The 27,727-nt window shown below is 42.4% G+C and overlaps 1 protein-coding gene across 1 annotated transcript; it reads left to right on the forward strand.

The window, feature by feature from the left end:
- Positions 1–41: 41 nt before the first annotated feature.
- On the forward strand, positions 42–27,168 carry ALKBH1 (alkB homolog 1, histone H2A dioxygenase). The gene is made up of 6 exons (XM_080670912.1): positions 42–239; positions 3,369–3,477; positions 8,997–9,159; positions 19,032–19,122; positions 20,580–20,773; positions 26,130–27,168. Exons 1-6 carry the CDS (start codon positions 57–59, stop codon positions 26,557–26,559), a joined length of 1,170 nt encoding a protein of 389 aa, XP_080527038.1. The 5' UTR covers positions 42–56; the 3' UTR covers positions 26,560–27,168.
- Positions 27,169–27,727: the final 559 nt, after the last annotated feature.

Below are 27,727 nucleotides of genomic sequence, written 5' to 3' on the forward strand. Positions count from 1 at the left end.
TGCCGCATCCAGTGCACGGGAATCTGCTTCCGGGCCAGAGGAAGCCGGGCAGCGAGATGGGGAAGATGGCGGCGGCCTTGGGCTCCGTGGCTACGTTAGCGACAGAGCCTGGGGAGGATGCCTTTCGGAAGCTTTTCCGCTTCTACCGGCAGAGCCGCCCGGGAACCGCAGACCTGGGAGGAGTCATCGACTTCTCGGCGGCTCAGGCAGCCCGCGGCACGGGGCCCGGGGCCCACAAGGTACGGAGAGGAGCGGCGCGCGCCTCCCCGACGTCCTGCCTCGCTTCCTAGAGGGTTTTCAATGCCCTCATCACTTTTCGCTTCCACACTGGTTGTTATTGAGCGACCCCCGCCCTCCGTGGGCACGGAGTTCAACTGCCCACGAAACGTCCCACTTCGGCGATGAAGAGCTCTGCAGCTGGTTTCTCCACGTGGCCATTCGTGGCGGTGCCCTCGGTCAAAAAATGTCTGGGAATTGGTATTTATTCCTTCCATTAACTGTCCACTTGCATTTCTACTTCGATTTGTGTAAAAAACCGTAAACCGTATTCGTAGACGTTAGGGGAACGCTCAGCAGTTTTTAAAAAGCCAACTACCCGAATAATCCCAGAACTGATAGGGATCGCTGTTGTCCATAAAACTGATACCGGTCTTGTCTGAGCCTCCTAGAAAGAAGGCATTCATAGGTAATTCAGAAATAATCTCTCCAAGTTGAAAGTGAAAGGATAACGAATCTAAGCATCATCCATTATTTCTACCTTTGGGCGGGGCGCAGGATACATAGGGAGAATCACAACTACAGTGTAATGTATATTTTCTTTATTGATTAAGGTATTACATATGTGTTCTTATTCCTCCTTTGCTGCCCCCCGCCTTCTGTATATTTTCTTTACAGTTACTTGAGGATACCTGATCCCTTTATTTGCCCTTGGTATTGTCCACAGATGGCTGGGTGAGGCATTCTTTCCAAGCCTAGTAATAGTTCTCAATAAAATTGGAATGCCATGATACCACCACATTTGTCTGGAACTTGGCTTCTTAAGAAGCTTCACTTGTTAGCAGAAATGGTTTTAGAGTTGTCAGAACAACACAGAAAGTCTGCACCCCTGCAGTAATACAGTTGATTCATGGGAGAATCCCTCAGACCCTTATTCAGCTACTTTTGCCCCAAACTTGACCATAATACATACTTTTAGAATTAAGTCACCTGAGAAGAAGACATTGTGTGTAGCACATACTTAAAACAGTAAGTACTCAATAAATACACTATTGAGTAATAAAAACTTTGGTATTTAGTTACCCAGCTCAAAAAAGATTGAAAGTAGCAACTTAGAAAAGAAAGTTACTATTAAAAGACATCTAATGAGAGCAGTGGAGGAAGTGATGACAACAGTTTGGCAAGGTGGTGGGAGGCAACAGAAAAACTCTTTTTAAAAGCTCAGATTGCACTAGCCAGTTTGGCTCAGTGGATAGAGCGTTGACCTATGGACTGAAGGGACCCGGGTTCCATTCGGTCAAGGGCACATGCCCAGGTTGCAAGCTCAATCCCCAGTAGGGGGCCTGCAAAAGGCAGCCAATCAATGATTCTCATCATTGATGTTTCTCTCCTCCCTCTGTGAAATCAATAAAAACATTTAAAAAGAAACTGTCAGGATTTGGTTCAGTTTAGCATATGATATTTTAGGTCCTTTAGACTCTAAAGTTTAGAGTGTTACTGAGTTACAATACACTATTAAGTATGGTCTATTTAAGAAATCACAAAATGTTTAAAATAAAAACTTTAGGTACCTGGAAAAGTTAGCTTTGTCAGGACTCTCAGAGAGTTCCGGATAGACATTTTATTATTATACAGACTAGTTATACACCAGCCACTTGTTGGTATTTTGTCTGGAAATCTCCACACTTGGTGCAGTTAATAGGATGAGAGATAACATCTTTTTGGAAGAGACCGTTTGATGTATTCTAAGGCAAGCCAGACCTATGTTTATTCATGGAAGATTAAAGTTTTTTTCTAAATGTCTTTACTTTAGTGACTTCATTGGATCTCTTAACCAATTTAATGAGCCATCTGTATGATGCTCTACATGCAAGTAAAACTCACATGAGCCCCTGAAAAACTTAATCCCTAATTAATTAACAAAGACAAAAGGTTCTGAGTTTCAATTTGAAGTTTTATCTAAAAGATGCAAATAGCCCTAACCTTTGGCTCAGTGGATAGAGCGTCGGCCTGTGGACTGAAAGGTCCCAGGTTCGATTCCGGTCAAGGGCATGTACCTTGGTTGCGGGCACATCCCCAGTAGGGGGCGTACAGGAGGCAGCTGATCCGATGTTTCTAACTCTCCTTCTCCCTTCCTCTCTGTAAAAAATCAATAAAAATATATTAAATAAAAAATAAAAGATGCAAATAGCCAGGCCAGTGTGGTTCAGTGGTTGAGCATAAATCTATGAACCAGGAGGGCCTGGTTCGATTCCTGGTCAGGGGGCATATGCCCAAATTGCGGGCTCAATCCCTGGTAGGGGGTGTGCAGCAGGCAGCCGATCAGTGATTCATCATTGATGTTTCTATCTCTTTCACCCTCTCTCTCTGAAATCAATAAAATATATATTTAAATAAGTAAACAAATAAAAGAATACATATTGTACTTTTAACAAACAGGGTTCCTAATGTTTTTATTGATGGATTGCATGGTTGGAGTGCTCTCTTTCCATTCTCTCACCCTCCCCAGCCTGGTGTTCCTCATAGCTCTGTTTAAACACCAACTGTAGCCATAGCTGGTTTGGCTCAGTGGATAGAGCATCAGCCTGAGGACTGAAGGGTCCCGGGTTCGATTCCAGTCAAGGGCACATGCCTAGGTTTCAGGCTCAATCCCCACCAGGAGGCAGCCGATCAGTGATTCTCATCATTGATTTTTCTATCTCCCTCTTCCTTTCCTCTCTGAAATCAATAAAAATATATAAAAATAAACACCAACTGTATACAAATGCCTCAGAAGCATTATTATTAGCCCTAACAGAAGTAAATAGCATTGTGACTCGGGGTATTCCTGTACACCAAACACCAGAGTCCTAAAAGAAATCTCAAAGGTCTGATATCAAAAAGGTAGTATTTAAGGCAAAAATCAGCCTGCTTCTCATTATTATCTTAATTCTAAATAGCTCTCTAGTGGCTAGTATATGGATGAGGAAACTGAGGCTCTAAGAAGTGACTTATCTAAGTCTTACATCAGGTAAGTGATGGGACTAAGTTTAGGATCCCAGACTTAGGTCTCCTAACTTTGCCCCATACCAGAAATATCTTTAGAGCTTTGAAGTTCTCAGATTTGATTTGTAAAATAATTTTAGCCCTCTGACTTGTTTCCTTCCTTCCAGGTGGTCAGATCTCAGCTGAGTGTGTCCTCAGTCAGTGACCACGATGCACATAGAGCAGGACTTCAGCCGGTCAGCAGTTGGCGAGCTTATGGACTCGAAGGCTATCCTGGTGAGTACAGGTGATCTACAAGGTGAATTCAATCATTTATCTAATTTTAGAAGATGAGCTAGTAAATAGACAAAAGAAGAACAGCAAACACACAGAAATGTTCCACTCTCCAACCACTCCTAAATTCTGCCTCATCTAAGATTTCCATTTATGTAGCACTCCTACAGGACAGAACAGGAGTCACTAGTGCTGCTTATATTGCACAGCAGGTACAAATGAAAAATATGACAGTGACTCTGGGCTCCCTGCCGCATCTCTCTGAACACCCACCTACTCTGGCAGAAGAACCACTTTGAGTGATAGAATAATAATTAATAATGGTCACTCCAGACTGGTTGGCATGGCTCTGTGGTTGAGTGTCAACCTATGAACCAGGAGGTCATGGTTCGATTCTCGGTCAGGCCACATGCTGATGTTGTGGGCTGGATCCATAGTGTGGGGTGTGCAGAAGGCAGCCAATCAATGATTCTCTCATCATTGATGTTTCTATCTCTCTCTTCCTCTCTGAAATGAATAAAAATATATTTTAAAAAATAAAAATGGTCACTCCAGTCACAAAATCCCTGTATTCTCCAATGGCATAACAACAACTTAAAAATTATTGGCATCATCAAGGCCGAACATTTGAAAAAATTACAGTAATGAGATCAAAAGTCCTAAAATTTTAGTGATATTGGGTAGCTCACTTTGCAGATAAAGTAATAAGATTAATTATTATGAACTACTCAGAAGATATGGAAATGCTTTATTTGGCCAAGTAATCTTATATCTGTCATCATGTTTCTTTCTAGAGGACATACTCTTAAAGTTAACATTGCACTTATGATTTCAAATATGGATTAAAAGCAAGTGATACTCCTAAAAAGAAATAGTAATTTTTGTGCTAAGGGCCAGGTCTATATTACAGCTTTTAATATGGTATGACCACTAAAGTATTTGTTAACATGGGAAGGTGTAATAGCTTTTTTAAAAATTGGGTGTTTTTTATGTTTATTGATTTTGAGAGAGAGAGAGACATCTGTGTGAAAGAGGAACATTGATCGATTGCCTCCCTCACATGCCCCAACCAGGAACTGAACCCACAACCTAGGTATGTGCCCTGACCAGGAATCAAACCCACCACATTTCAGTGTACAGGACAATGCTCCAACCAACTGAGCCACACTGGCCAGGGCTGGAAGGTGTTCTGCTTTAATACTTCCTATAAAAGGCCTCATGAACTTTAGTTCTGTATTAAAGAACTGAAGATGATCTTATGACTGAAGTCACCGAGGAAACAATCAAATGGCCTTTATATATGAAAGCATTGCTCCCCATGAGTTTAGGTAAATGAGCATGCATCACAGTCAGTCTTTTAATCACTTTGTTCTTGAAGGCTGCCCTGTACCTTTCAGACCTAGCTCCTGTATTCAAGGCCATGTTTCTGTAATTGTGCCTTCTTCTCTTAACAAATGTTCAGGCTACTAGGTTGTCAACCCTTCTTTGGTTTTCTTTTCTCCAAATTGGTGTCCTTGGTTTTCTAGGATTTTACACTTAAGCGACATCATTTAAGATGGTACCTATGGTAAATGTATCCCTAGAGTCTTTAATTCTGATTTCCTAGCCATTATAAGCTGCATTTAATAGAATTATAACGTCCAAAACAGGGGAGATGACAGTCTCTTCTTACTCTGACTTGATTGGAAGGATTGTGTTTACTTGTGGATTCTGTTTATTCTGAAGGAGCCTAGGTGTACGACATCTTGTCCTTAGGAGAGTGAGCAGGAAAATGATGGGTCTGAAGACCAGAAACTGAATCTGGGGACGAGTAAACTTGAGGGGGAACATGATAGTGTTGAACATTTGAAAGTTGTGCACAAGAAGGGATGGGAAGTAGTGCAAACTAGTGGTTAGGGCCTAAGTTCTGACACCATACTACCTGGGTTCATGTCCTGGCTTTACTATCTACTACTATATAACCTTGGGCAAATTTCTTTCTTTTTTTTTTTTCTTTTTAATATATATTTTATTGATTTTTTACAGAGAGGAAGGGAGAGGGAGAGAGAGGCAGAAACATCGATGAGAGAGAAACATCAATCAGCCGCCTCCTGCACACCCCCCACTGGGGATGTGCCCGCAACCAAGGTACATGCCCTTGACCGGAATCGAACCTGGGACCCTTGAGTCCACAGGCCGACACTCTATCCACTGAGCCAAACTGGTTATGGCTGGGCAAATTTCTTAATCTCTCTTGGCCTCAGCTTCCTCATATGTACAATGTGTAAAAATAGTACCCACTTTATAAGATTATAGTGAGGATTAAATATGAGTATTCTAGTAAAGTGCTTAGGTCAATGCCTGTCACATAGTAAATAGTCATTAAATGTTAGCTGTAAAGCTTGAAGTATTAATCAAGAAGAATTAAAAGCTAATGTGGGCTTGCTCTGTGTGTCAGAACCTAAGGCCAATTCCTGAAAATTTGAAAGAGGCAAATTTTAACTCAGTGAAAGGATAACAGCAGTTGTCTGAAATGGACTGCTTGAAAAGGTATTAAATTTCCTATCAGTATTCAGGCTTGGACGAGGTTAGGGCTATTCTTCCTTTAATCTCATATTTGCCTTGGGGGGGCGGGCGGTGGTTGTGGTGCTGTAATCTTTTCTTTTTTTTCTTTTTTTTTTCTGGTGCACCGTTCCCGGAGGTACTGCACTACCAGGTCGATGCGTGGAGTGGACGGAGCAAGCTCCTATTCCAACTCGCAGCTTCGAAAATCCATTTAATATATTGTCCTTGGATAGAGGACGTATCAGATATTAAACTGATAAGAACAGATACTACACTTGATCTTAGCCAAAAGGCCGAGAAGGGATTGTAATCTTTTCTTTTTAAATGGTGATAGCATGTGGTAGATTATTGGGGAGTTTCATACCTTTTTTCTTTCAAAATAGTGATAGTCCTGTCACTCTCCTAAATTATTTGAATAATTTTACTAGTACATGAAATGCAAAAATAACCTCCACATTTATCTCTTTTTTTTTTTTTTTTTTTTTTAAATATATTTTATTGATATTTTACAGAGAGGAAGGGAGAGGGATAGAGAGCTAGAAACATCGATGAGAGAGAAACATCGATCAGCTGCCTCCTGCACACCCCCCACTGGGGATGTGCCCGCAACCACAATACATGCCCTTGACCGGAATCGAACCTGGGACCCTTGAGTCCGCAGGCCGACGCTCTATCCACTGAGCCAAACCGGTTTCGGCGATAACCTCCACATTTATAAGCAAGTATTCTCATTCCTGTCCTCCAACTTTAGAGAAAGAAGCATTCCTTCAACTCAGCCAGTCCCTTCACCTCTGACCCCACCTTCTTTTACTTCCTCTGGCTTTCAAGACCTTGCTCTGTTCCTTTCCTCACTTCATTTTTAGCCAGTTCTCTTCAACTGGCTCTTTCCTCACAATCTATAAGCATGCTTCAGTCTTTTAAACCCTAAAAACCATAAACTCTCCCCTTATTTCTTTATTCTTCTTTGACTACTCCTCAGCCTTTGTTTCTTTTATCAACCACGCTTTTAAAAGATACTGTCTGGTCACAGGGGAGCGGGGGTTGAGGGGCTCAGTGAAAAAGGTGAAGAGATTAAGCAAAAAAAAAAAAAATTATTCATAGACACAGACAACAGTTTGGTGATTTGTGCCAGGCCAGCACAGCCAAGGGTTTGGCGAGCCTGAGGCGGCCAAGGAGGGATGAAGAAAAGACAGACAGAGAATAAGCTGGGTCTAGGTGGATCTTCTGTGCCTGGCTGAGACCACAGAACAGATCCAGATGGCAAGCTGATGCTTTATTTTATTTTATTATTATTTTTTTAAAATATATTTTATTGATTTTTTACAGAGAGGAAGGGAGAGGGATAGAGTTAGAAACATCGATGAGAGACAAACATCCATCAGCTGCCTCCTGCACACCCCCTACTGGGGATGTGCCCGCAACCAAGGTACATGCCCTTGACCGGAATCGAACCCGGGACCCTTAGTCTGCAGGCCGACGCTCTATCCACTGAGCCAAACCGGTTAGGGCTGATGCTTTATTTTATAGTCAGAGGTAAACAAGGTAGTGGTCACCATAGATACAGTGTTCTTATGAGTTTCACTTGTTTTGGCAGCACTTGCTGCACCTCCCACAGCCCAAGCTTAATTATGCTGAGAGGACTGTGCCCTCTAAGCTGGGAATTTTTTTTGGCTTTGCCAGCAGGTCAGTCCGAGGCTTAACCCTATAACCGCTCCCTACAGTGATTACTAGAGGGAAGGGGGGGGGGGGGATTGGGGAGAGGTCGAAGAGGGAAAAGATGGTAATGGAAGGAAACTTGATTTGGGGTAGTGAACACAATGCAATATACAGATGATATATTGCAGAATTGTACTCCTGAAATCTATATAATGTTATTAACCAATGTCACTCGAATAAATTCAATTAAAATTAAAAAATAAATAAGACATTATCTGTATAACTCTATTGTCCTATCTTCAGGTATTTCATGAAAGATAAAATTTTTCAACTCTTGCCCTAACCGGTTTGGCTCGGTGGATGGAGCGTTGGCCCGCGGACTGAGGGGTCCCGGGTTCGATTCCAGTCAAGGGCATGTGCCTGGGTTGCGGGCACATCCCCAGTGGGGGGCATGCAGGAGGCAGCTGATCGATGTCTCTCTCATCGATGTTTCTAGCTTTCTGTCCCTCTCTCTTCCTCTCTGCAAAAGATCAATAAAATATATTTTTAAAAAAAATTTTTTTCAACTCTTTATCTCTAGTTCTTAAGAAAGTACACAGTGTGTGTCTGTTGAATGCTTGATGAATTAATCCTTGCCATGCATAGGATTCTAGTTAAATGTTGTTATTGCTCTTTTATAAAGGAGAAAAGTGAGGTGAAATTACTTTCAAGGTCATAAGGATCTTTTCAGCATACATGTTGTAGGTATTTGTATCGTGCCATACCGAGCAGATGTACATACCATATTCCTTCCCTGCTATGTTAGTCAAGAGGCAGAAATCACACCAATTATTATAACCGTGATAATTTATAGACTCAGTAGCCAGAAAATAGAAAATGGAAAGGGCAAAAAGGGCACACTGAAATATCAAAGGTAGTAACTGCAGGAAGCAGCCACCACCTCTGTACATGGTGACACTGGGTGAAAATTTGAGGGATGACGTTTGCCGTTTTCTAAAGTTTGCTTTGGGGTAGCACAAATAATAATTGTGGAATGTTTGTTTCCCTTGAGAGTAACCCCAAAAGCCAAAGGTATTTGCATAGTGGTAGATGGCTAGTGATTATCAAACTTAACTTTTTACTAACTTGAAGGAATTCCTCTTCCTCTAAAATTGGAGAATAGGAATGAGAACATTTGCTTATAATCCTGGAAGCGTGAGCAAAAGAAGATGGAAAGTAAATAGTAAAGTAGAGGGTATAAGGAAGTCAACAGAAGTAAACTATCTGAATAACTGATGGAGAATTTCCTCCTCTCCTTTCTTTCCCACCCATCTTTTATATAGGTTTTATTTTCATCCCAAACCCCTTCCTCCCGGGTTACCAGTGGCACTGGGTTAAGCAGTGCCTTAAGTTATATTCCCAGAAACCTAATGTATGTAACCTGGACAAACACATGACTAAAGAAGAGACCCAAGATCTATGGGAACAGAGCAAAGAGTTTCTCAGGTAGGTTTTATCAATCACGATAAAATGTTAGCATTCAGCTCAAGTCGTCACAGATCTTTAAAGAAACCGTTTTATAACAATGCAGTGAAAGTAACTGGCTTGTTTATTTTTCCCTCATTTCTACGCAAATGCAGCAAAATTAAATTCTTCCCTCTGGAACATTTGGGCAGATGCTTTGACAATTATATTAAATTGAGATCCATTTCAAAGATTTGCTAATCATAGCTTAGATATCAAGTTAATCCTCAGTAATCATCAGATAATCCATTTTCATTCACCTTCGGCCCTTTTTCTACTTAAAGTGAGTTCCTGTGAAGACTAGTATCCTGGCAAACAGTAACACTGAAAGCTCTTTATTTCTGCTCCCCTAGACAAAGTCAATTCTAGCAGCTGTTTTATGGTAGATCAGTTGTTCTTCATGAGAACTAATGTTGTTTCAACATTCATTCATTCCACAAATATTTCTTGTGGGTCAGTCATGTACCAGGCATGATGCTGAGCATTGGTGAAACAAAGATAAGTAGGCCACTGTCCCTGTACTCAGAAGTGCATAGTCTGTGGCAGGAACTCAATATGAACAGGAATAATTATAATAGAGCACAGCAAGAAAAATGGTGTTGGGCCAGAAGAAGAAATAATTCTTCAAACCAGGAAGGAGGTGTAAAAGAATTAAAAAATGATGTTTTTAGTTCATTGTCTTTTTCCCCTCTGTCTATTTGAACTGGGTCTTCAAAAATGACTAGGAGTTTGGCCAGTCAGAAAAACAGTTTTGGGTAGAGAAAGCAGCCTTCAAAAAGAGGTAATATTTAAAACAGTAAGTTCTGTGAGATAGGAGCACAGGATGTGTGCATTTATTCAACAATTACTGAGTTTCTGCTATGTATCAGATACTGTGTTTAAGTGTTAGAGATTCAAAGACAGATAAGACACTTCCTGCCTTTCAGGAATTTGTAGGTTAGTCAAGAGACATCTATATATATAAAAGCCAAGCGACTTGAATGACCAATCGCTATGACACGCACTGTGGCCAGCCAACCAACTCAATCGGGGGCAGAACCTGCTGGCCAACCTCCTGCAGCCCCTCCCCCCAGCCTGCCCAGACCTATCAGCCCCAATCAGAGCGGGCTGGCCTGACCCCACCCATGCACGAATTCATGCACCAGGCCTCTAGTAACCATATAATGTAATTTGGCAAGTACAGGAATCCTATATAATAAAAGTCTAATTTGCAAATCAACCGGACAGCAGAATGACCGGTCGCTATGATGCGCACTGACCACCAGGGGGCAGACGCTCAACGCAGGAGTGTCCCCCCGGGCCTAAGCCGGCAGGCAATCAACCCTCTCACAATCTGGGGCTCTTGTAGTCTGGGACCCTTTGCTCCTTACTGCCCGCCTGCAGCGGAGGCAGGAGAGGTTCCTGTCATTGCCGCTGTGCTCGCCAGCCATGAGCCTGGCTTCTGGCTGAGCAGCGCTCCCCCTATGGGAGTGCACTGACCGCCAGGGGCCAGCTCCTGCATTGAGCGTCTATCCCCTGGCGGTCAGTATGCATCATAGCAACCGGTCGTTCTGATGTTCAGTTGATTTGTATATTAGGCTTTTATTATATAGGATTACTAGAGGCCCAGCGCATGAAATCGTGCATGCGTAGCTTGCCTCTGCTTGCTGCTGCTCGCTGCCCTGCCACAAGCTGCCCTGCCCCGCCCTCTTGCCGCCACAGGGAGCCATGAGTAGCCCTGCCTGCCGCCATGAGCTGCTGCTCACGGGCCGGGGGGGCAGGAGGGATTGAGAGGTGGTTAATGCACCTCATGGCGACTGGTTGAGCGGTCGTTCCGGTCGTTGTGCTTATGGTCCCTGGCCTTGTATTATATAGGGTTACTAGAGGCCTGGTACATGAAATTTGTGCATGGGGGGGGGGGCGGAATCCCTCAGCCCGGCTTGTACCCTCTCCAGTCAGGGACCCCTCAGGACTGCCGGTTTAGGCTCAATCCTGCAGTCGGACAACCCTCTCGCAATCCGGGACCGCTGCCTCCTAACTGCCCCCTTGCTGGCCTGGTCACCCCCCAATTTCCCCCCACCCCTGCTGCCAGCCTGGTTGCCCCCCAACTGCCCTCCTGCCATCCTAGTCACCCCCTAACTGTCTGGAAGGAAGTCAGTCGTCCGGAAGATGTCCGGTCACCCTGACTAATTAGCGTATTACCCTTTTATTAGTATGGTAAGTTAGGAAGCTAGATTGTAGGTAGATTACGGAAAATGCTTCTTGGAAGTCATGAATAGAATTGGCCAGAGGAGAAGCAGAAAGAGAAGGTTAAGACCAGATTATAACGGGCTTAGTGCTATGTAGAGCACTGGTTGTAGAATCAGATTGCCTAGGTTCAAATCCTGGTTCTGCCATTTAAACGCTTTGTAAACTTAAGCAAGTTTCTTTTTTTTGTTTAAATAATTCTTTATTGTTGAAAGTATTACATTTGTCCTCCTTTTTCCCCCATTAACCTCCTCCAGCCCACTCCCGCCCCCCTGTCCAGGCCTTCAGCATCTTATTGTCTGTGTACATGGGTTATGCATATATGCATAAAGGTCTTTGGTTGATTATCTCCCTCCCCACCCTTTCCCTGCCTTCCCTCTGATACTCCTCTGTTCCATTGGGCAAGTTTCTTAACTTTTCTGTGCCTCATAGTAATCCTTTCCTCATTTGATAATGTGAGAATTAAATAAGATAGTATGTGAGAAGTCCTAGAACAGCCTCTTAAGACTCTATACCAGTTTTGTGTGTTCTATATGTAGTTTAATGGTTCTAATGGTGCGGTTTGAGTGAAATTAGTCAAAGAGAGCTTAGAGTTTGTTATTAAACCAGCCTGTGTTTTCAAATAATTGGGTTTTTTTCCTTGTGATAACAAATTCTAGTTGTCATCTTCTATAGTAGGTCAGATGAATCTCTTTAATAAATCATCCTGTAAACAATAGTGAGATAGTATTTTTGTCTAATAAATTATCAAAAATAAAAAATGTTATAGCCATACCTTCTATTGTCAAGGGTGGAAGAAATTGATATGCTCAGACATTCCTTACAGCATTAAAAGTAGATTAGGGCCTGAGTTCTTCCGTCACTTCCTGATAACGTGTTTTTTTCCTTATCTGGGAAACAAAAGGATTGCACTGGATAAGCCATTCAAGGTGGTAGAATCATGGTCAGTTAGGGTACATGCCAGCTGGACACTAATGCCAGCTTTCCCCGCGATCCTGGAGCGCATCAGAAAGAGAGAGGGTCTGTGATTTAAAAATATTCCTCTGTAGATTCTGATTACTTACCATGTCATCTACATACAGAACCACTGAACTAGGGCACTTCTAAGGATCCTTTCAACTTTTAATTTCAACTTTCTATGTATCTATGGTCAGGGAAAAAGAAGCTTTTAAGTAGAAAATGAATAAGAAATACTTGAACTTAGAAGCAAAAATAAGTCTGTTCACAAAATTAGGGCACCTCAATTCTATGTTTTATTCAAAATTTATTGTCAGGGAATAATGTAGCTAGAGATTCTTAACTAAGAGTATAATAGTTAGGTATAAACATCTCCATTGCAGCATTGTCTATAAGAGGGAGGAAATGAGAAACAACCTAAGTGTTAGCAGGGGGTCAGATAAATCAGGCATGATATACCCTAGCAACAGAATGCAGCCACTACAAAATCTTACTTCCAGCCCTCTAGCAAATCTAGTAGGGTCTCCAGTTACAATGAATAAAATCATATCTAAGCATCTCCATCACAGCCACCTTAATCTAAGCCACCACCATTTCCCTGTGTCTGTTCCTGTGCCTCTTCAGTCTGGTTTCACAGCATAGAAACCATGTCACCTCTCACAGCTTCTCAACAGCAGTACCACAATTTAATTCTGATGCAAACCATCAGAGTTAGGGACATCTCAAATTATGGGTCCCCAACCAAAATCCTCACTTCAGATACCAGCCACAAGTTTGGGAGATCCCCAAGTTACACTTCTGACCAACTGGTTACAGATTTAGGGGAGTTCCCATGACTTAGGTTCAGTAGCTCTCTTGAACCATTCATGTACCTATGATTACAGTTTTATTATAAAGGTTACAAATCAGGACCACCCAATGAAGGGACACACAGGGCAGTGTCTGGAAGGGTCCTGAATGCAGAGCTTCCATATCCTCTTCCCATGGACTCAGGATGGGTCACCCAGGAAATTCTCCCAGGCCTTATTGTTCAGAGTTTTTATTGGGGTTTTACTGCTTAAGCATGATTGGTTGAATCATTAGTCATATAGTTGAACTCAATTTCTGGCTCCCACCTATCCCCTGAGGTCTGGCTAATTAATTTCTTTTTTTTTTTTTTTAAGTAAGCACATATTTTTTATTTTTATTAATATATTTTATTGGTTTTTTACAGAGAGAAAGGGAGAGGGTTAGAGAGAAGAAACATCGATGAGAGAGAAACATCGATCAGCTGCCTCCTGCACACCCCCTACTGGGGATGTGCCTGCAACCAAGGTACATGCCCTTGACTGGAATCGAACCTGGGACCCTTCAGTCCACAGGCTGACGCTCTATCCACTGAGCCAAACCAGTCAGGGCTGGCTAATTAATTTCACTACTCAAAAGGCTCAATCCTCTAATCAGATGGTTGGTCTTTCTAGCATGACAAACCTACATCATGAGTCATTTTAGCATAAACTCAGGTGTGGTCCTAGGACCCAAGTGAATAACAGAGACATCCTGTCTCCCTAGGGTTTAAAAGCCTCCCAAATACCAAGGACAAAGGCCAGTCAAATTCTTTGTTATACAATCTCCAAATACTTAGAAAAAAATCAGAAGTCATTACCATAGCCTACAAGGCCTAGATGATCTGGCCCCCAGCCATCTCTCCAATCTCATCTCCTACCATTCCTTTTTATTTATTCTCCAGCCATACTGGCCTCCATGCCATTCCTTAAACAAAGCACAGTCTTCTGCCTGGAAAGTTTTTTCTTTAGATAACCAATGGCTTGCTTCCTTCAGGTCTTTGTTCTAATATCCTCTTATGAAAGACTAGTGGCCCAGTGCATGAAATTTGTGCATGGGGGGGGGAGGGTCCATCAGCCTGGCCTGCACCCTCTCCAATCTGGGATCCCTCTCACAATCCAGAACCACTGACTTCTAAGCACTCACCTGCCTGCCTGATGCCCCTAACTGCTCCTCTGCTGGCCTAATGGTCCCAACTGCTCTCCCCTCCTGGCCTAAACCTCCTAACTGCTCTCCCCTCCTTGTCTGATCCCCCTAACTGCCTATCTGCTCTTCCCTCCTGGCTGATCCCCGTAACTGCCTATTTGCTCTCCCATCCTGGCCTGATCCCCCTAACTGCCTATCTGCTCTCCCCTCCTGGCCTAAACCCCCTAACTGCCTGTGTGCTCTCCCATCCTGGCTTGATCCCCCTAACTGCCTATCTGCTCTCCCCTCCTGGCCTAAACCCCCTAACTGCCTATGTGCACTCCCTTCTTCTCCGCACCTTCAGACCCCGGTGCAGGAGTGCTGAGAGCTCTCTGTTGAGGCCCCGCCCCTGTCCTGATGCCCCCCTCTGGGCTGGGTGGTGCCACAGGCCTGTGTGCTTCCACCGGGGGTGCCGCTGTGGCCCATCCTGACACCCCACTGTGGGCCAGGCAATACCATGGGCCTGTGCACTCTTCCGCCGGGGGGGCGGGTCGCTGCAGCCCGTCCTGATGCCCCCCTCCGGGCCGGGTGGTGCTACAGGCCTGCGCACACCTTGGCCAGGGGGTTGCACCCTGCGGCAGCCTCATGTCCCAGTGGCGCAAGTCCCCGCCCACCAGCTCCTGTGTGCATGCAGCCTGGTCATGACTGTGACACTGTTAGGACCAATTAGCATATTACCTCTTTATTATATAGATGATTTCCTTACCATTCAATTAACAATAGTCCTCTTTTCCCTTCTTTATCCCCTTGCCCTAAGGCTTTATTCTTCAGTGCATGGTAGTTAACAAATATTTATGGAATTAATTAATGGATACTTCCTTGTACCTTTTGGATTTTGTGAATGTATCATCTAATAAAAAATAACTTTAAAGAATAAGAAAAGAGCCCTGACCGGTTTGGCTCAGTGGATTGAGCGTCGGCCTGCGGACTGAAGGGTCCCGGGTTCGATTCCGGTCAAGGGCATGTACCTTGGTTGCGGGCACATCCCCAGTGGCGGATGTGCAGGAGGCAGCTGATCGATGTTTCTCTCTCATCGATGTTTCTAACTCTCTATCCCTCTCCCTTCCTCTCTGTAAAAAAAATCAATAAAAAATATTAAAAAAAAAAAAAAGAATAAGAAAAGAGGAAATATAAACTTAAATAAAGCAACTTTCTTCCATAAGCTTATGAAATGCCTTGTATCTATATTTTTATATGTGAAAGCTTTTTTAATTGATATCCTCAATGTGGAAGCAGAACTAATCCTTTCCCTTTTCTACTCCTTAAAGACTGTGTTATGGAGCTATTATAGCATTTGTTATAGTGAATCCAGTCATGGTCCAAGGAAGCATCAGCTCTGGATGAAAAAAAATAAATATAAAAAATAAAACCCCAAAATTGTGCTGTTATAAGCCAAGAGAGGAAAATGTTTCCAGGCTAAGAAAAGAGCCAACCATCTCCATAGGCCTAGGACCGTGGTCGGCAAACTGCGGCTCGTGAGCCACATGAGGCTCTTTGGCCCCTTGAGTGTGGCTCTTCCACAAAATACCACGGCCTGGGCGAGTCTATTTTGAAGAAGTGGCATTAAAAGAAGTTTAAGTTTAAAAAATTAGGCTCTTAAAAGAAATTTCAATCGTTGTACTGTTGATATTTGGCTCTGTTGACTAATGAGTTTGCCGACGACTGGCCTAGGATTTGACAATTACCGCTTAATTTAAACTAAGAAACTAGTTTGGGTAGAGAGTTGTTAGCAAAAGTCAGATTGCAGCTGAAACCAGTTTGACTCAGTGGATAGAGCGTCGGTCTGCGGACTGAAAGGCCCCAGGTTCGATTCCAGTCAAGGGCACGTACCTTGGTTGCGGGCACATCCCCAGTAGGAGGTGTGCAGGAGGCAGCGATGGATGTTTCTCTCTCATCGGTGTTTCTAACTCTCTATCCCTCTCCCTTCCTCTCTGTAAAAAATCAATAAAATATATTTTTTTAAAAAAGTCAGATTGCAGGAAGAGAGAGTGAGGGTGGCATATACTGAGTCCGTTTAGAAAGGTTTGATTGTAAAGGGAAAGAGATACGGGGCAGAGGAAAGCAGGGCATAGACAGACTTGAGATTTTATTGGGGTTTTACTGCTTACGTATGGAGAGGTCAAGTTGGAAAGCTGGCATTCGTGTAAAGAAGTGGGACCACTGCTAACCCAGGAGGGAAGGATGGAGTAAAGATTTTGAAAAGTTTAGAAGTGTAGGGGAGGAAAATTGAAATCATTCACTGCATCATTTTGTTATCAGAAAAAAATGCCTCGTCTCCTCTTGGTGCTCATGGGAGTGGGGTTCTTGAGGTACCGCTGGAATAAGCATTTCCAGAGGCCCCTACAGAGAATGAGATATGGTAGACAGCTTTATTTTTGTGGAATTCCATCCCTGAATTTCTAAAGCACCAGTCCTCTAGTTACTAATAACTAGCTAATTACAACAGTATCTATTTCATCACACTGCTGTTCTCATTGTCGTGAAGGGAATAAGAGCAGGAGTGAGAACTTGAGATGAATGGTGAAGGTTCAAAGCAGAAGGTAAAAGATTAGCTAAGACTAAATATTTGTAAAATAGCAGAAGGATGTTAGCAATTAAGATAGAATTTGATGTTCTTTTGCAGTGATTGACCAGGATATTCAGGTTGAGAAAGGAGACAAATTGAAAGCACTCAAATACAGAAAAAATGGAGTTCTAGGGACAAGAGATGGAACTTTGGGACAGAAAGCAGTGGTTATGGAGAGAAATATTCATGACTGAAAAAAATACCTGCCATAGGATTTTAAAGGTTTTTTGGTTTGTTTTGTGTGTATGTGTTTTAATAAACAACTTCAGACTTTTTATGTCCTGAGCACTTTTGTTTTCATAGTGACTCACTAATGTCCCTTGAGGCAAGAAAGAAAATACCGCCCTTACTGGTTTTGCTCAGTGGATAGAGCATCGTCCTATGGACTGAAGAGTCCCAGGTTCGATTCCAGTCAAGGGCACCTGCCTGGGTTGCAGGTTCAGTAGGGGCCTGCAGGAGGCAGCCTATGGATGATTCTCTCTCATTATTGATGTTTCTATCTCTCTCTCCCTCTCCCTTCCTCTCTGAAATAATGTATATATTATTAAAAATAAAAGAAAGAAAATACTATATATATATATACACACACACACACACACACACACACACACACACATATTTTTTAAAAAAGAAAGAAAATCCCAGTGCTTAATTATGACACCCAAACTAGCCACTGCACAGAGAGTGGACAAGCAGGACAGGAGTTTATTTCTACAGTTAGGGTCAGGCTGAAGCAGTGCTGTGCATCATGATTGCCGAGAGAAATGCTAGCACTTACCTAAAGCACTTACCCATGACAGAAAGTGAGCAAACTGCTGTGTGGGCACATTCATCAGGGAAGAAGGTGACCAGTCCACCCATCCATCATCCTAGTACCTGGAGGATCAGCCGGGGCAGGGAGCATAGCATGTTTCTGTTGGTAGTATGAACCAATAATTAGGGTCACAATTTGTATGAAAACATTCTTTTAGATGATTGGATAAAGATTTAAAGTTAGGTTAGGTGCCAAAATATTCCTTGCATTCCTATGGGTGGATATGGCAGCTCTGTCAGCCCTGAGCCTTCTTGGCCTCCTTGTGTTTTGTTTTTTTATGGTTATACTAGAGGCCCGATGCAGAAAATTTGTGCAAGAGTAGGCCTTCCTTTCCCTGGCTGCCGGCACCAGCTTCCCTCTGGCACCCGGAACCCGGGCTTTCCTTGCAGCCTAAGCTTCGACTGGAAGGTCGTCCAGAAGGACATCCAGTCTAATTAGCATATTATGCTTTTATTATTATAAATTGATTTCAGAGAGAGGAAAGGAGAGAGAATGATAGAAACATCAATGATGAGAGAATCAGCTGCCTCCTGCACACCCCCTACTGGGGATGGAGCCCTCAACCTGGGCATGTGCCCTGACTGGGAATCGAACTGTTAACTTCCTGGTTCATGGGTCATTGCTCAACCATTGAGCCACACAGGTGTTTTTTAATATTATATTCTTGGTCAACTCACTTATCTGTTCTAATTTTCCCTATCGAGATCTTGGATAACAGCTTATTATTCCATAGAATACCAAATTTAGATTCTAGGGTCCATACAAACAGCTGTTGTGGCCATTTACGATGACTATCCTATCTAATAAAAGGGTAATATGCAAATTGACCATCACTCCAACACACAAGATAGCCACCCCCATGTGGACACAAGATGGCCAGCAGGGGAGTGCAGTTGGGAGGGACCAGGCCTGCAAGGGAGGGCAGTTGGGGGCAATCAGGCCTGCAGGGAAGGGCAGTTAGGGGTGACCAGGCCAGCAGGGGAGGGCAGTTAGGGGCAATCGGGCCGGCAGGGGAGCAGTTAGGCATAGATCAGGCTGGCAGGGGAGTGGTTAGGGGGCAATTAGGCAGGCAGGTAGGCGAGCTGTTGGGAGCCAGCAGTCCTGGATTGTGAGAAGGATGTCCGACTGCCCGGATCGGGCCTAAACGGGCAGTCGGGCATACCTTAAGGGGTCCCAGATTGGAGAGGGTGCAGGCTGGGCTGAGGGACACACCCCTGTGCACGAATTTCATGTACTGGGCCTCTAGTATCTTAATAAATTCTTTGCGTCTAATTTTTGCAGATATAAAGAAGTGAATAAACGGAGACCCCGAAGCTTACTTGAGAAACTGCGGTGGGTGACCCTAGGCTACCATTATAACTGGGACAGTAAGGTATTCAAATTTTCTTGCTAATTCCATTATTTTCCATTTTTATGCTTCTTGGGCACACATAGTGGGGTTTCTTCCTAGCCAAGCTTACAATATCATATTATCTATTTTCAGAAGCATCTCTCTTATTTATTCCCTCTTAAAATCCCCTTGATACAGTATCTCAAGAGACATGGATAATTTATCAAGAGAAAATTTCTTTTTCATATGCCCTCACATTATGGTATTTTATCAAAGACTATCAGTGTTTTCTTTAAGTAGGTTTCAGGGATATCGTTGTTGTTTTTTTATACTGTGCTCAAGAGCAGTTGTCAATTATGATCTTTATTTCCATTGTTTATTGTTGAGCATTTATTTTCTATATATGTTCCTGGAATAAAAGCGGATCCATATACTTCTGGTGTTCTCATGAATTCACAAAAGGACTTTCAGAATCTGAATACCACTGCCTGCTACATAAGGTCTGAGCAGGAGAGAGATGGGAAAGAATGTCCTAAAATTAACAAAGTCTCATGGTTATGTGTTTTTGCTTTGCTTTGTTTTGTTTTGTTTGAGGTACAGTTTTTTTCCTGACCTCTGTGCTTCAGAGAATGCCTCCTTTATCAGTGGCAGTGCAGTTTCTCTTATCTCAATGAGATATTTGCCACCAAGTAAAAAGACTAATTCTGAGAGTAAACTGAATAAAACAGAGTGGAATAGACCATCTTGCTTCTAACCAGTTACTTTCTAAAAGCTCTATAGTTTCAGTCAACCCAGCTTATTAACAAGTATATTAACTGATCAAAATAATGATGTGTTGCCCAAAAATGTTCATGCTATAACTCTTATTTTTAGTGATGCCAAGTAATGGAAAACTAGATAACTGTATTTGGGGAAATGGCCATGTGATTTTCTTCAGGTTAGACAATCTGGGTTTGAATTATGCCTTCAACAAGGATAATACCTGCCTTGATGGTAGTTGTGATAATTAAATGATTAATGCCTGTGTAGTGATTACAACAGTGCCTGGCTGTTCTAAGCAGTTAAATGCATTAACACAATAAATGCTAGCTGATTGTTTTTTATATTATTTTTATTGTTGACATTGTTATCCTCCAAGAGCCCCAAAGTGGGCCTCATTTACTAGGAAAAACATGGAGGGAAAATTATCAAAAACTGAGTTATCAGAGAAGAAAGAATAGTACATAGACAGCTTGGAGAGGGTTCAAAGCCCAAAAGAAGTAATTACTTCATTATAGCATAGGTGATGTAGTGCTAGAATAGCATGATTTATTCATCCATATTTTGAGGCATCCAGTAATCTAATAATGAGCCATTCAAAATATGGATGACTGAATCATATTATGCTAATATTACATGTAAGCGGTATGATTTTTAAGTGGTAATTAATCTTATAGCACAGTTTTCTACTTTCCTGAGATCATTGTTTATTTTTCTTATTTTCCCTACTTTTATTAAAGAAATACTCAGCAGATCATTATACACCTTTTCCTTCTGACCTGGCTTTCCTCTCAGAGCAAGTAGCTGGTGCCTGTGGATTTCAGGGTTTCCGAGCTGAAGCAGGTATCCTGAATTACTATCGATTAGATTCTACACTGGGAATTCACGTGGACAAATCTGAACTAGATCACTCCAAACCCCTGCTGTCATTCAGGTAAGTTAGTTCTGGGGATTTGGTATTACATTTTATCACCTCACTCCATTTTTTTTTTTTTTCACCTCACTCCATTTTTAAAAGCATTTTGAACTAAAATAAAATCAAAACATCAAACTTAAAAAAAAAAATAAATGGCTGGACCCTATAATCTTTCACTTCTGGGTATTTTAACAATGCATCATAAGTAAAATTAGCCTAGTCCTTTAAGAATCATGGCCAAATTACAGTTAATATTTCTGTTTAAGCCCTAACCGGTTTGGCTCAGTGGATAAGTGTCGGCCTGTGGACTGAAGGGTCCCAGGTTCGATTCCAGTTAAGGGCATGTACCTTAGTTTCGGGCACATTCCCAGTAGGGGGTGTGCAGGAGGCAGCTGATGGATGTTTCTCTTTCATCGATGTTTCTTCTCTCTATCCCTCTCCCTTTCTCTCTGTAAAAAAATCAATAAAATATATTTTTAAAAGGAGAGAGAGAGAGAGGAAGAGAGAGGGAGAGGGAGAGAGAAAGAGAAACATTCATCGGATTGCCTGCATGGAGTCTGCCTTTTGTAATGACAGGTATTGTAAGTGTCAGTGGAATAGGCAAAGGGAAGGCCATACAGCTAAGTCAGCATCTGTTTTGGAAGAGAGAAGAGCAAAGCACAAAAGCCTTGTCTCCCTAAGTATAACTTTAAATTTGTGCAAAGTACTGCTCCTGATTCTGACTAAAAAATGCCTGAACAGAATTTTTTAAAAATATATTTTATTGGTTTTTTACAGAGAGGAAGGGAGAAGGATAGAGAGTTAGAAACATCCACCCAGTTCTCACCCCACCCCCAACCCTCCCCCCCATTGCACTGTCCTCACCCATAGGTGTACGATTTTTGTCCAGTCTCTTCCTGCACCCCCCACACCCCTTTCCGCCCGAGAATTGTCAGTCCACTCCCTTTCTATGCCCCTGATTCTATTATATTCACCAGTTTATTCTGTTCATCAGATTTTTTATTCACTTGATTTTTAGATTCACTTGTTGATAGATATGTATTTGTTGTCACTTTGTTATTCATAATTTTTATCTTTACCTTTTTCTTCTTCTTCCTCTTCTTAAAGAATACCCTTCAGCATTTCATATAATACTGGTTTGGAGGTGATGAACTCCTTTAGCTTTTTCTTGTCTTTATCTGACCTTGAATTCTAAATGATAGCTTTCCTGGGTAGAGTAATCTTGGTTGTAGGTTCTTGCTATTCATCACTTTGAATATTTCTTGCCACTCCCTTCTGGCCTGCATAGTTTCTGTTGAGAAATCAGCTGACAGTCCTATGGGTGCTCCCTTGTAGGTAACTAACTTTTTCTCTTGCTGCTTTTAATATTCTCTCTTTATCTTTTGCCCTTGGCATTTTAATCATTTTAATTATGATGTGTCTTGGTGTGGTCCTCTTTGGATTCCTTTTGTTTGGGGTTCTCTTTGCTCCCTGGACTTGTAAGTCTATTTCTTTCACCAGGTAGGGGAAGTTTTCTGTCATTATTTCTTCAAATAGGTTTTCAATATCTTGCTCTCTCTCTTCTTCTGGAACCCCCATAATTTGGATATTGGTACACTTGAAGTTGTCCCAGAGGCTCCTTGCACTGTCTTCATATTTTTGGATTCTTTTTGCTTTTTGCTTTTTCAGTTGAGTGTTTTTTGCTTCTTCATATTTCAAATCTTTGACTTGATTCTTGGGATTCTCTAGTCCACTGGTCAGCAAACTCATTAGTCAACAGAGCCAAATATCAACAGTACAACAATTGAAATTTCTTTTGAGAGCCAAATTTTTTAAACTTAAACTTCTTCTAAGGCCACTTCTTCAAAATAGACTCGCCCAGGCCGTGGTATTTTGTGGAAGAGCCACACTCAAGGGGCCAAAGAGCCGCATGTGGCTCGCGAGCCGCAGTTTGCCAACCACTGCTCTAGTCTACTGTTGAATCTCTGTATATTGTTCTTTATTTCAGTCAGTGTATGCTTAATTTCTAATTGGTCCTTTTTCTTATCCTTGAGGGTCTCACTATATTTCTCGGAGGTTTCTAGAAGATTCTTGAGTAACCTTACATCTGTGGTTTTGAACTCTATATCCAGTAGTTTGCTTTCCTCCATTTCTTTCATTTGTGATATGTTTTTTTGTCTCTGCATATTGGCTGCTTCCCTAGGTTGATAGAGTGGCTTTTTGTGCTTGGTGTCCTATAGGGCCCAGTGGCTCAGCCTCCTTAATTACTGAGGTGGACACTCTTGTTGTAGTTAAGCCTCGATTGCTATTGGTATCACTGGGAGGAATTGACCTCCAGGCCAACTGGCTGTGAGGACCAGTTGTGTCTACAATGGGAGAACTTCTGTGCTGGAGACACCGTTATGGAGCAGGACTTGCTTCAGTGGGGCTTTGGCACTCACTGAGTCTGCCCCCTGAGTGTGTCTCTTATGGATGTGAAGAGTTGTAATCTGGATGGTCTCACACTGACCACTGGGTACACTGGCTCTTGGATCTCCAAGGAGGTGCAAAGTCAGCCACTGCCCAAGGCCATGCAGCAGGAGCTACAGAGAGATCTGCAGATTCCTCCTCTTTGTTTGGGTTTTGGAGGTGCCCAGATGAGGCCCAGCTATGAAGCAATACAAGCTGCTGTGGGGCCTTGGGTCTTCTTTTGGAAGCTCTGGGGCTCTCTGACCCAGCTGCAATTCATATGCAAAAGCCTCTGGGCACAGCTTGTGTGGGGCGGGGTCTCAGGGAATCACTGGGTGGAGCAAACAGCAATGGCTGCCTGTCAGCCCCGCCCCAAAGAGGCTCCAGGGTCTCTGTGTCCCATGGCACCATGCAGGAACAATGATCGCTGCAAGCACGTCTGAGAGAAAGCCACCCTCGCATTTCGGCCTGATGCCAGACAGTCCAGTTTCTCTCCGTATGAGGTATAAGTCTGGGTCCCCAGAGCCTCGCCCAGAACTGGAGTTCAGAGCATTTGGGAGCTTGTATCTCCCTCCTGATTGAAAAAGACAGCAGCATACCCAGTTGCCAGCCCCTTTCACGTGCACCTCCGTACCTCCACACTTCACACCTCTGCACCTCCTCCTGGACTCAATGCGCTTTTCTCTTTCCTTCTAGTTGTAGAATTTCCACTCAGCCAGCCTTCCCGTGGTTCTGGATGATACTCGTTTTGTCTTTTAGTTGTAGTTTTGATGTGGTTATGTGCGGCAGCAAGTTCAGGTGTTTACCTATGCTGCCATCTTGGTTGTCTGAACAGAATTTTTTATTATTATCTTTAAAGTGAACAGGGGTGATAAATACAGTAAAGAACTTAAACACAATAGTTCCCTCTTATCCACAGGGGATACCTGAAACCACATATAATACCAAACCATACATGTGCTTTTTTTCCCCTATACATACATACCTATGATAAAGTTTAATTTATAAATTAGACACAGTAAGAGTTTAACAACAATAACTTATAAAATAGAATAATTATAACAATATATTGTAATAAAAGTTATGTGAATGTGGTCACTAGTTTCAGGGGAGCCCTTGCTGAACTCTTTGTATAGGCTCAGTGCTTTTGTTTTTTTTGTGTGTTTTTTTTTGTTTTTTTTTAATATATTTTATTGATTTTTACAGAGAGGAAGGGAGAGGGATAGAGAGTTAGAAACATCGATGAGAGAGAAACATCAATCAGCTGCCTCCTGCACACCCTCCACTGGGGATGTGCCCCCAACCAAGGTATATGCCCTTGACCGGAATCGAACCTGGGACCCTTCAGTCCGCAGGCTGACGCTCTATCCACTGAGCCAAACCGGTTAGGGCAGGCTTAGTGCTTTTGGATGCAACACATTGCTCAACAGAACACATTTTCTGTTTATGACTTCCACCTACAAATTTGATGTCTTTTTCATCTTAACTAAGCACTTATCAGGCATGGTGGCAGCAACTTTTGCAGTTTGAGGTGCAACAACAAAACTAGCACAAAAGTCTTTTTCCTTCTTCACTAGTTCACAGATAGATTCATTCTGACTGCACATCTTAGCAACAATTCTTTGTCTTTCCTTTTGAGTCAAGATTTTTACCTTTTCATTTAAAGGAACCACTCTATGGCTTCTCTTGGTGTATCTGAATTGCCATCATCATTGTTGTTCTTTGGAGCCATTAGTAAGTAAAATAAGGCATGCAATTTAAAACTTATGAATTGTTTATTGAATAGTTTATTTCTGGAATTGTTTATTTCTAATTAATATTTTCGGACCACGGTCGGCCACAGATAACAAACTGCAGAAAGTGAAACTGGATAAAGGGTGACTAGCCCTAACCGGTTTGGCTCAGTGGATAGAGTATCGGCCTGCGGACTGAAAGGTCCCAGGTTCGATCCCGGTCAAGGACATGTACCTTGGTTGCGGGCACATCCCCAGTAGGAGGTATGCAGGAGGCAGCTGATCGATGTTTCTCTCCCATCGATGTTTCTAACTCTCTATCCCTATCCCTTACTCTCTGTAAAAAATCAATAAAATATATATTTTTTTAAAAAGGGTGACTATTTTTATTGAAAGACTTGAATCTTAAAGAATCATCAATAAAACTTATATGGGTAATATTAAAACTAAATTCTTCCCTCCCTGGCTGGTGTGGCTCAGTTGATTGGAGCATTGTTCTGTACACCGAAAGGTGGTGGGTTCAATTCCCACTCAGGGCACATACCCAGATTGTGGATTCGATCCCTGGTCAGGAGCGTTCTGGAGGCAACTGATCAATGCTTTGTTGTTGTTTTTCTCTCTCTATCTGCCTGCCTGTCTCTCTGTCTTTCTCTAAAATCCATTTTAAAAACAAAACAAAAAAATAACTAAAGTCTTCCCAGGCTGGTGGGACTTAGTTTGTTGAAGTGTCCTCCCCTACACAAAAGGTCTCAGTTTTGATTCCTGGCCCAGGCACACACCTAGGTTGGTTGCAGGGCTTTTCCCCAGTTGGGGAGCGTTTGATGTCTCTCTCTCTCTCTCTCCCCGCCCCCCCTTTCATGTCTCTCTAAAAATCAATGAATCTGTCCTCAGATAAGGATTTTTAAAAAATCTTATTTTGCTTATTTAACTGCTTCAAATTTTATTTCGCCACAATTCTGTGGGCTATAAGTCTAAGTAGCAGATCAAGGGTTGGTCACTTATAGACACAAGCCAAAAGGGAAGGATCATAGCACAGTTTAAAAAGGAAGATTTGGATCATAGCACAGTTTAAAAAGGAAGATTTTACCCCCCAAAAAAGAAAGATTTATGATTAATAAGTATCAAGTTGAAATTATGCAATTAACAATAATTTTCCCTACATGATTAGTAACAGAAACTTACTGACTTGTATTGTCTTACTTATTTTTTTGTAGCTTCGGGCAGTCTGCCGTCTTTCTCCTGGGTGGCCTCAAAAGAGATGAAGCCCCCACAGCCATGTTTATGCACAGCGGTGACATCATGGTAATGTCAGGTTTCAGCCGCCTGTTGAACCATGCAGTTCCAAAGGTCCTTCCAAGTTCCAAGGGGGAAAGTCTGCCCTGCTGCCTAGAAACACCTCCCCCAGCTGTCCTCCCCAGAGACTCGGTGGTAGAGTGCTGCTCCATGGAGGACTGGCAGGTGTGTGCCAGCTACTTGAAAACTGCTCGTGTTAACATGACTGTCCGACAGGTACTGGCCACAGACCAGGACTTCCCTTTGGAACCCATGGAGGAGAATAAAAGAGGCATCACCACAGAAGGTTTCTGCCATCTGGACGACGTGAAGAGCCACGTAAAGCGAGCGAGGTTAAACCCTGACAGCTGAGACTTGGAGGGGCCATTCTTTTTCTTAGGCAGATCTTAGTGTAAATGACCATGCTGTTGTATTGCATTGATTTTAGCACCGAGACAAGCCAAAAACAGAGACAAGGAAGAACTCATCTTGATCACACTGTTGCCTTGGAACCCATTCTGACTAGTAAACTGACTTCACTCACATACATGCCGGCCTAACCAGGACTGGACCAGACAGGTGTTCAGTCCTGCTCAAGCGTAATGTATGTGAGAAGTCCAAGGAGGTGTGACATTCCACAACGGCCTTCTCATCCCCTGCCATTACCTCTGAGGGAGTTTCCATGTCCGTGGAGTCTTTAAATATCTCACATTTTATTGATGGGAAACGTAATAGCCCTTCTACCACCCCATCTAGTGATTTTATGATAAAATTATGGTTCCATGAATCAACCATTAGTCTCACTTCATTCTTCCAATTAACATCAAATCTTTTGATCATCCATCTTTTCTGGCCTTCTTGCTGTTGGCTTTTAAATACAATTTTGTTAGATTTAAAAAGTCCAAGGATGACCTGTAACTGTTCTCCGTGATTAAACTTACTCAATTTTAAATTAAAGATCTGTATCTGTCTTTGAGGGTTAGTGTATCTGGGATTAGTTTTTTTCTATTTCTAATTGCTGTATTATTCTTACTGTTGAGGCCCCCTAGCTGTTGAAGCCCTACCAAGCATGTCAAACTCACAGCTGGTGGGCCACATGCCTCATTTAAGAGTTTGACATGGTTGCACTATCCTGTTCTGCCCTAAGTATTCTTTGGGGCTGTCTCAGAGGAAAGAATGTTCCTTGGTGTCCCAGTCACTACTGTCTTTTTTTAATTGCAGACAACTTGGAAAATACATGAAACAGTGAGTTTTAATCTCTGTACCCTCACCAACTCAACTCACTATACTCTAAGCTAAATTACTGTACATTTCTTTGGACCACAGCATTTTACCAGTATTTATGTGTATAGTGTGCACATGCACAGAAAAGGCTAGAAGGTCTTTTAATACATAACTTATATATTCCAAATTCTCTATAGTGAGCATAAATTACTCTTTTGTAAAAGGCCTTTGTGATGTTTTTTTGTTTTGTGGGTTTTTTTAAAAAATACATATTTTTTATTTATTTTAGAGAGGAAGGGAGAGGGAAAGAGATAGA

The sequence above is a fragment of the Plecotus auritus genome (assembly GCF_963455305.1).
Source record: "Plecotus auritus genome assembly, chromosome: 1".
NCBI lineage: Eukaryota > Metazoa > Chordata > Mammalia > Chiroptera > Vespertilionidae > Plecotus > Plecotus auritus.

Excerpts from the sequence above, each read along its gene's own strand:
- ALKBH1 (XM_080670912.1), top strand. The coding sequence starts at position 57 with ATGGGGAAGATGGCGGCGGCCTTGGGCTCCGTGGCTACGTTAGCGACA. Across the intron at positions 9,160-19,031 it reads CAGAGCAAAGAGTTTCTCAG|ATATAAAGAAGTGAATAAAC; the intron begins GTAGGTTTTATC and ends TAATTTTTGCAG. Across the intron at positions 20,774-26,129 it reads AAACCCCTGCTGTCATTCAG|CTTCGGGCAGTCTGCCGTCT; the intron begins GTAAGTTAGTTC and ends ATTTTTTTGTAG.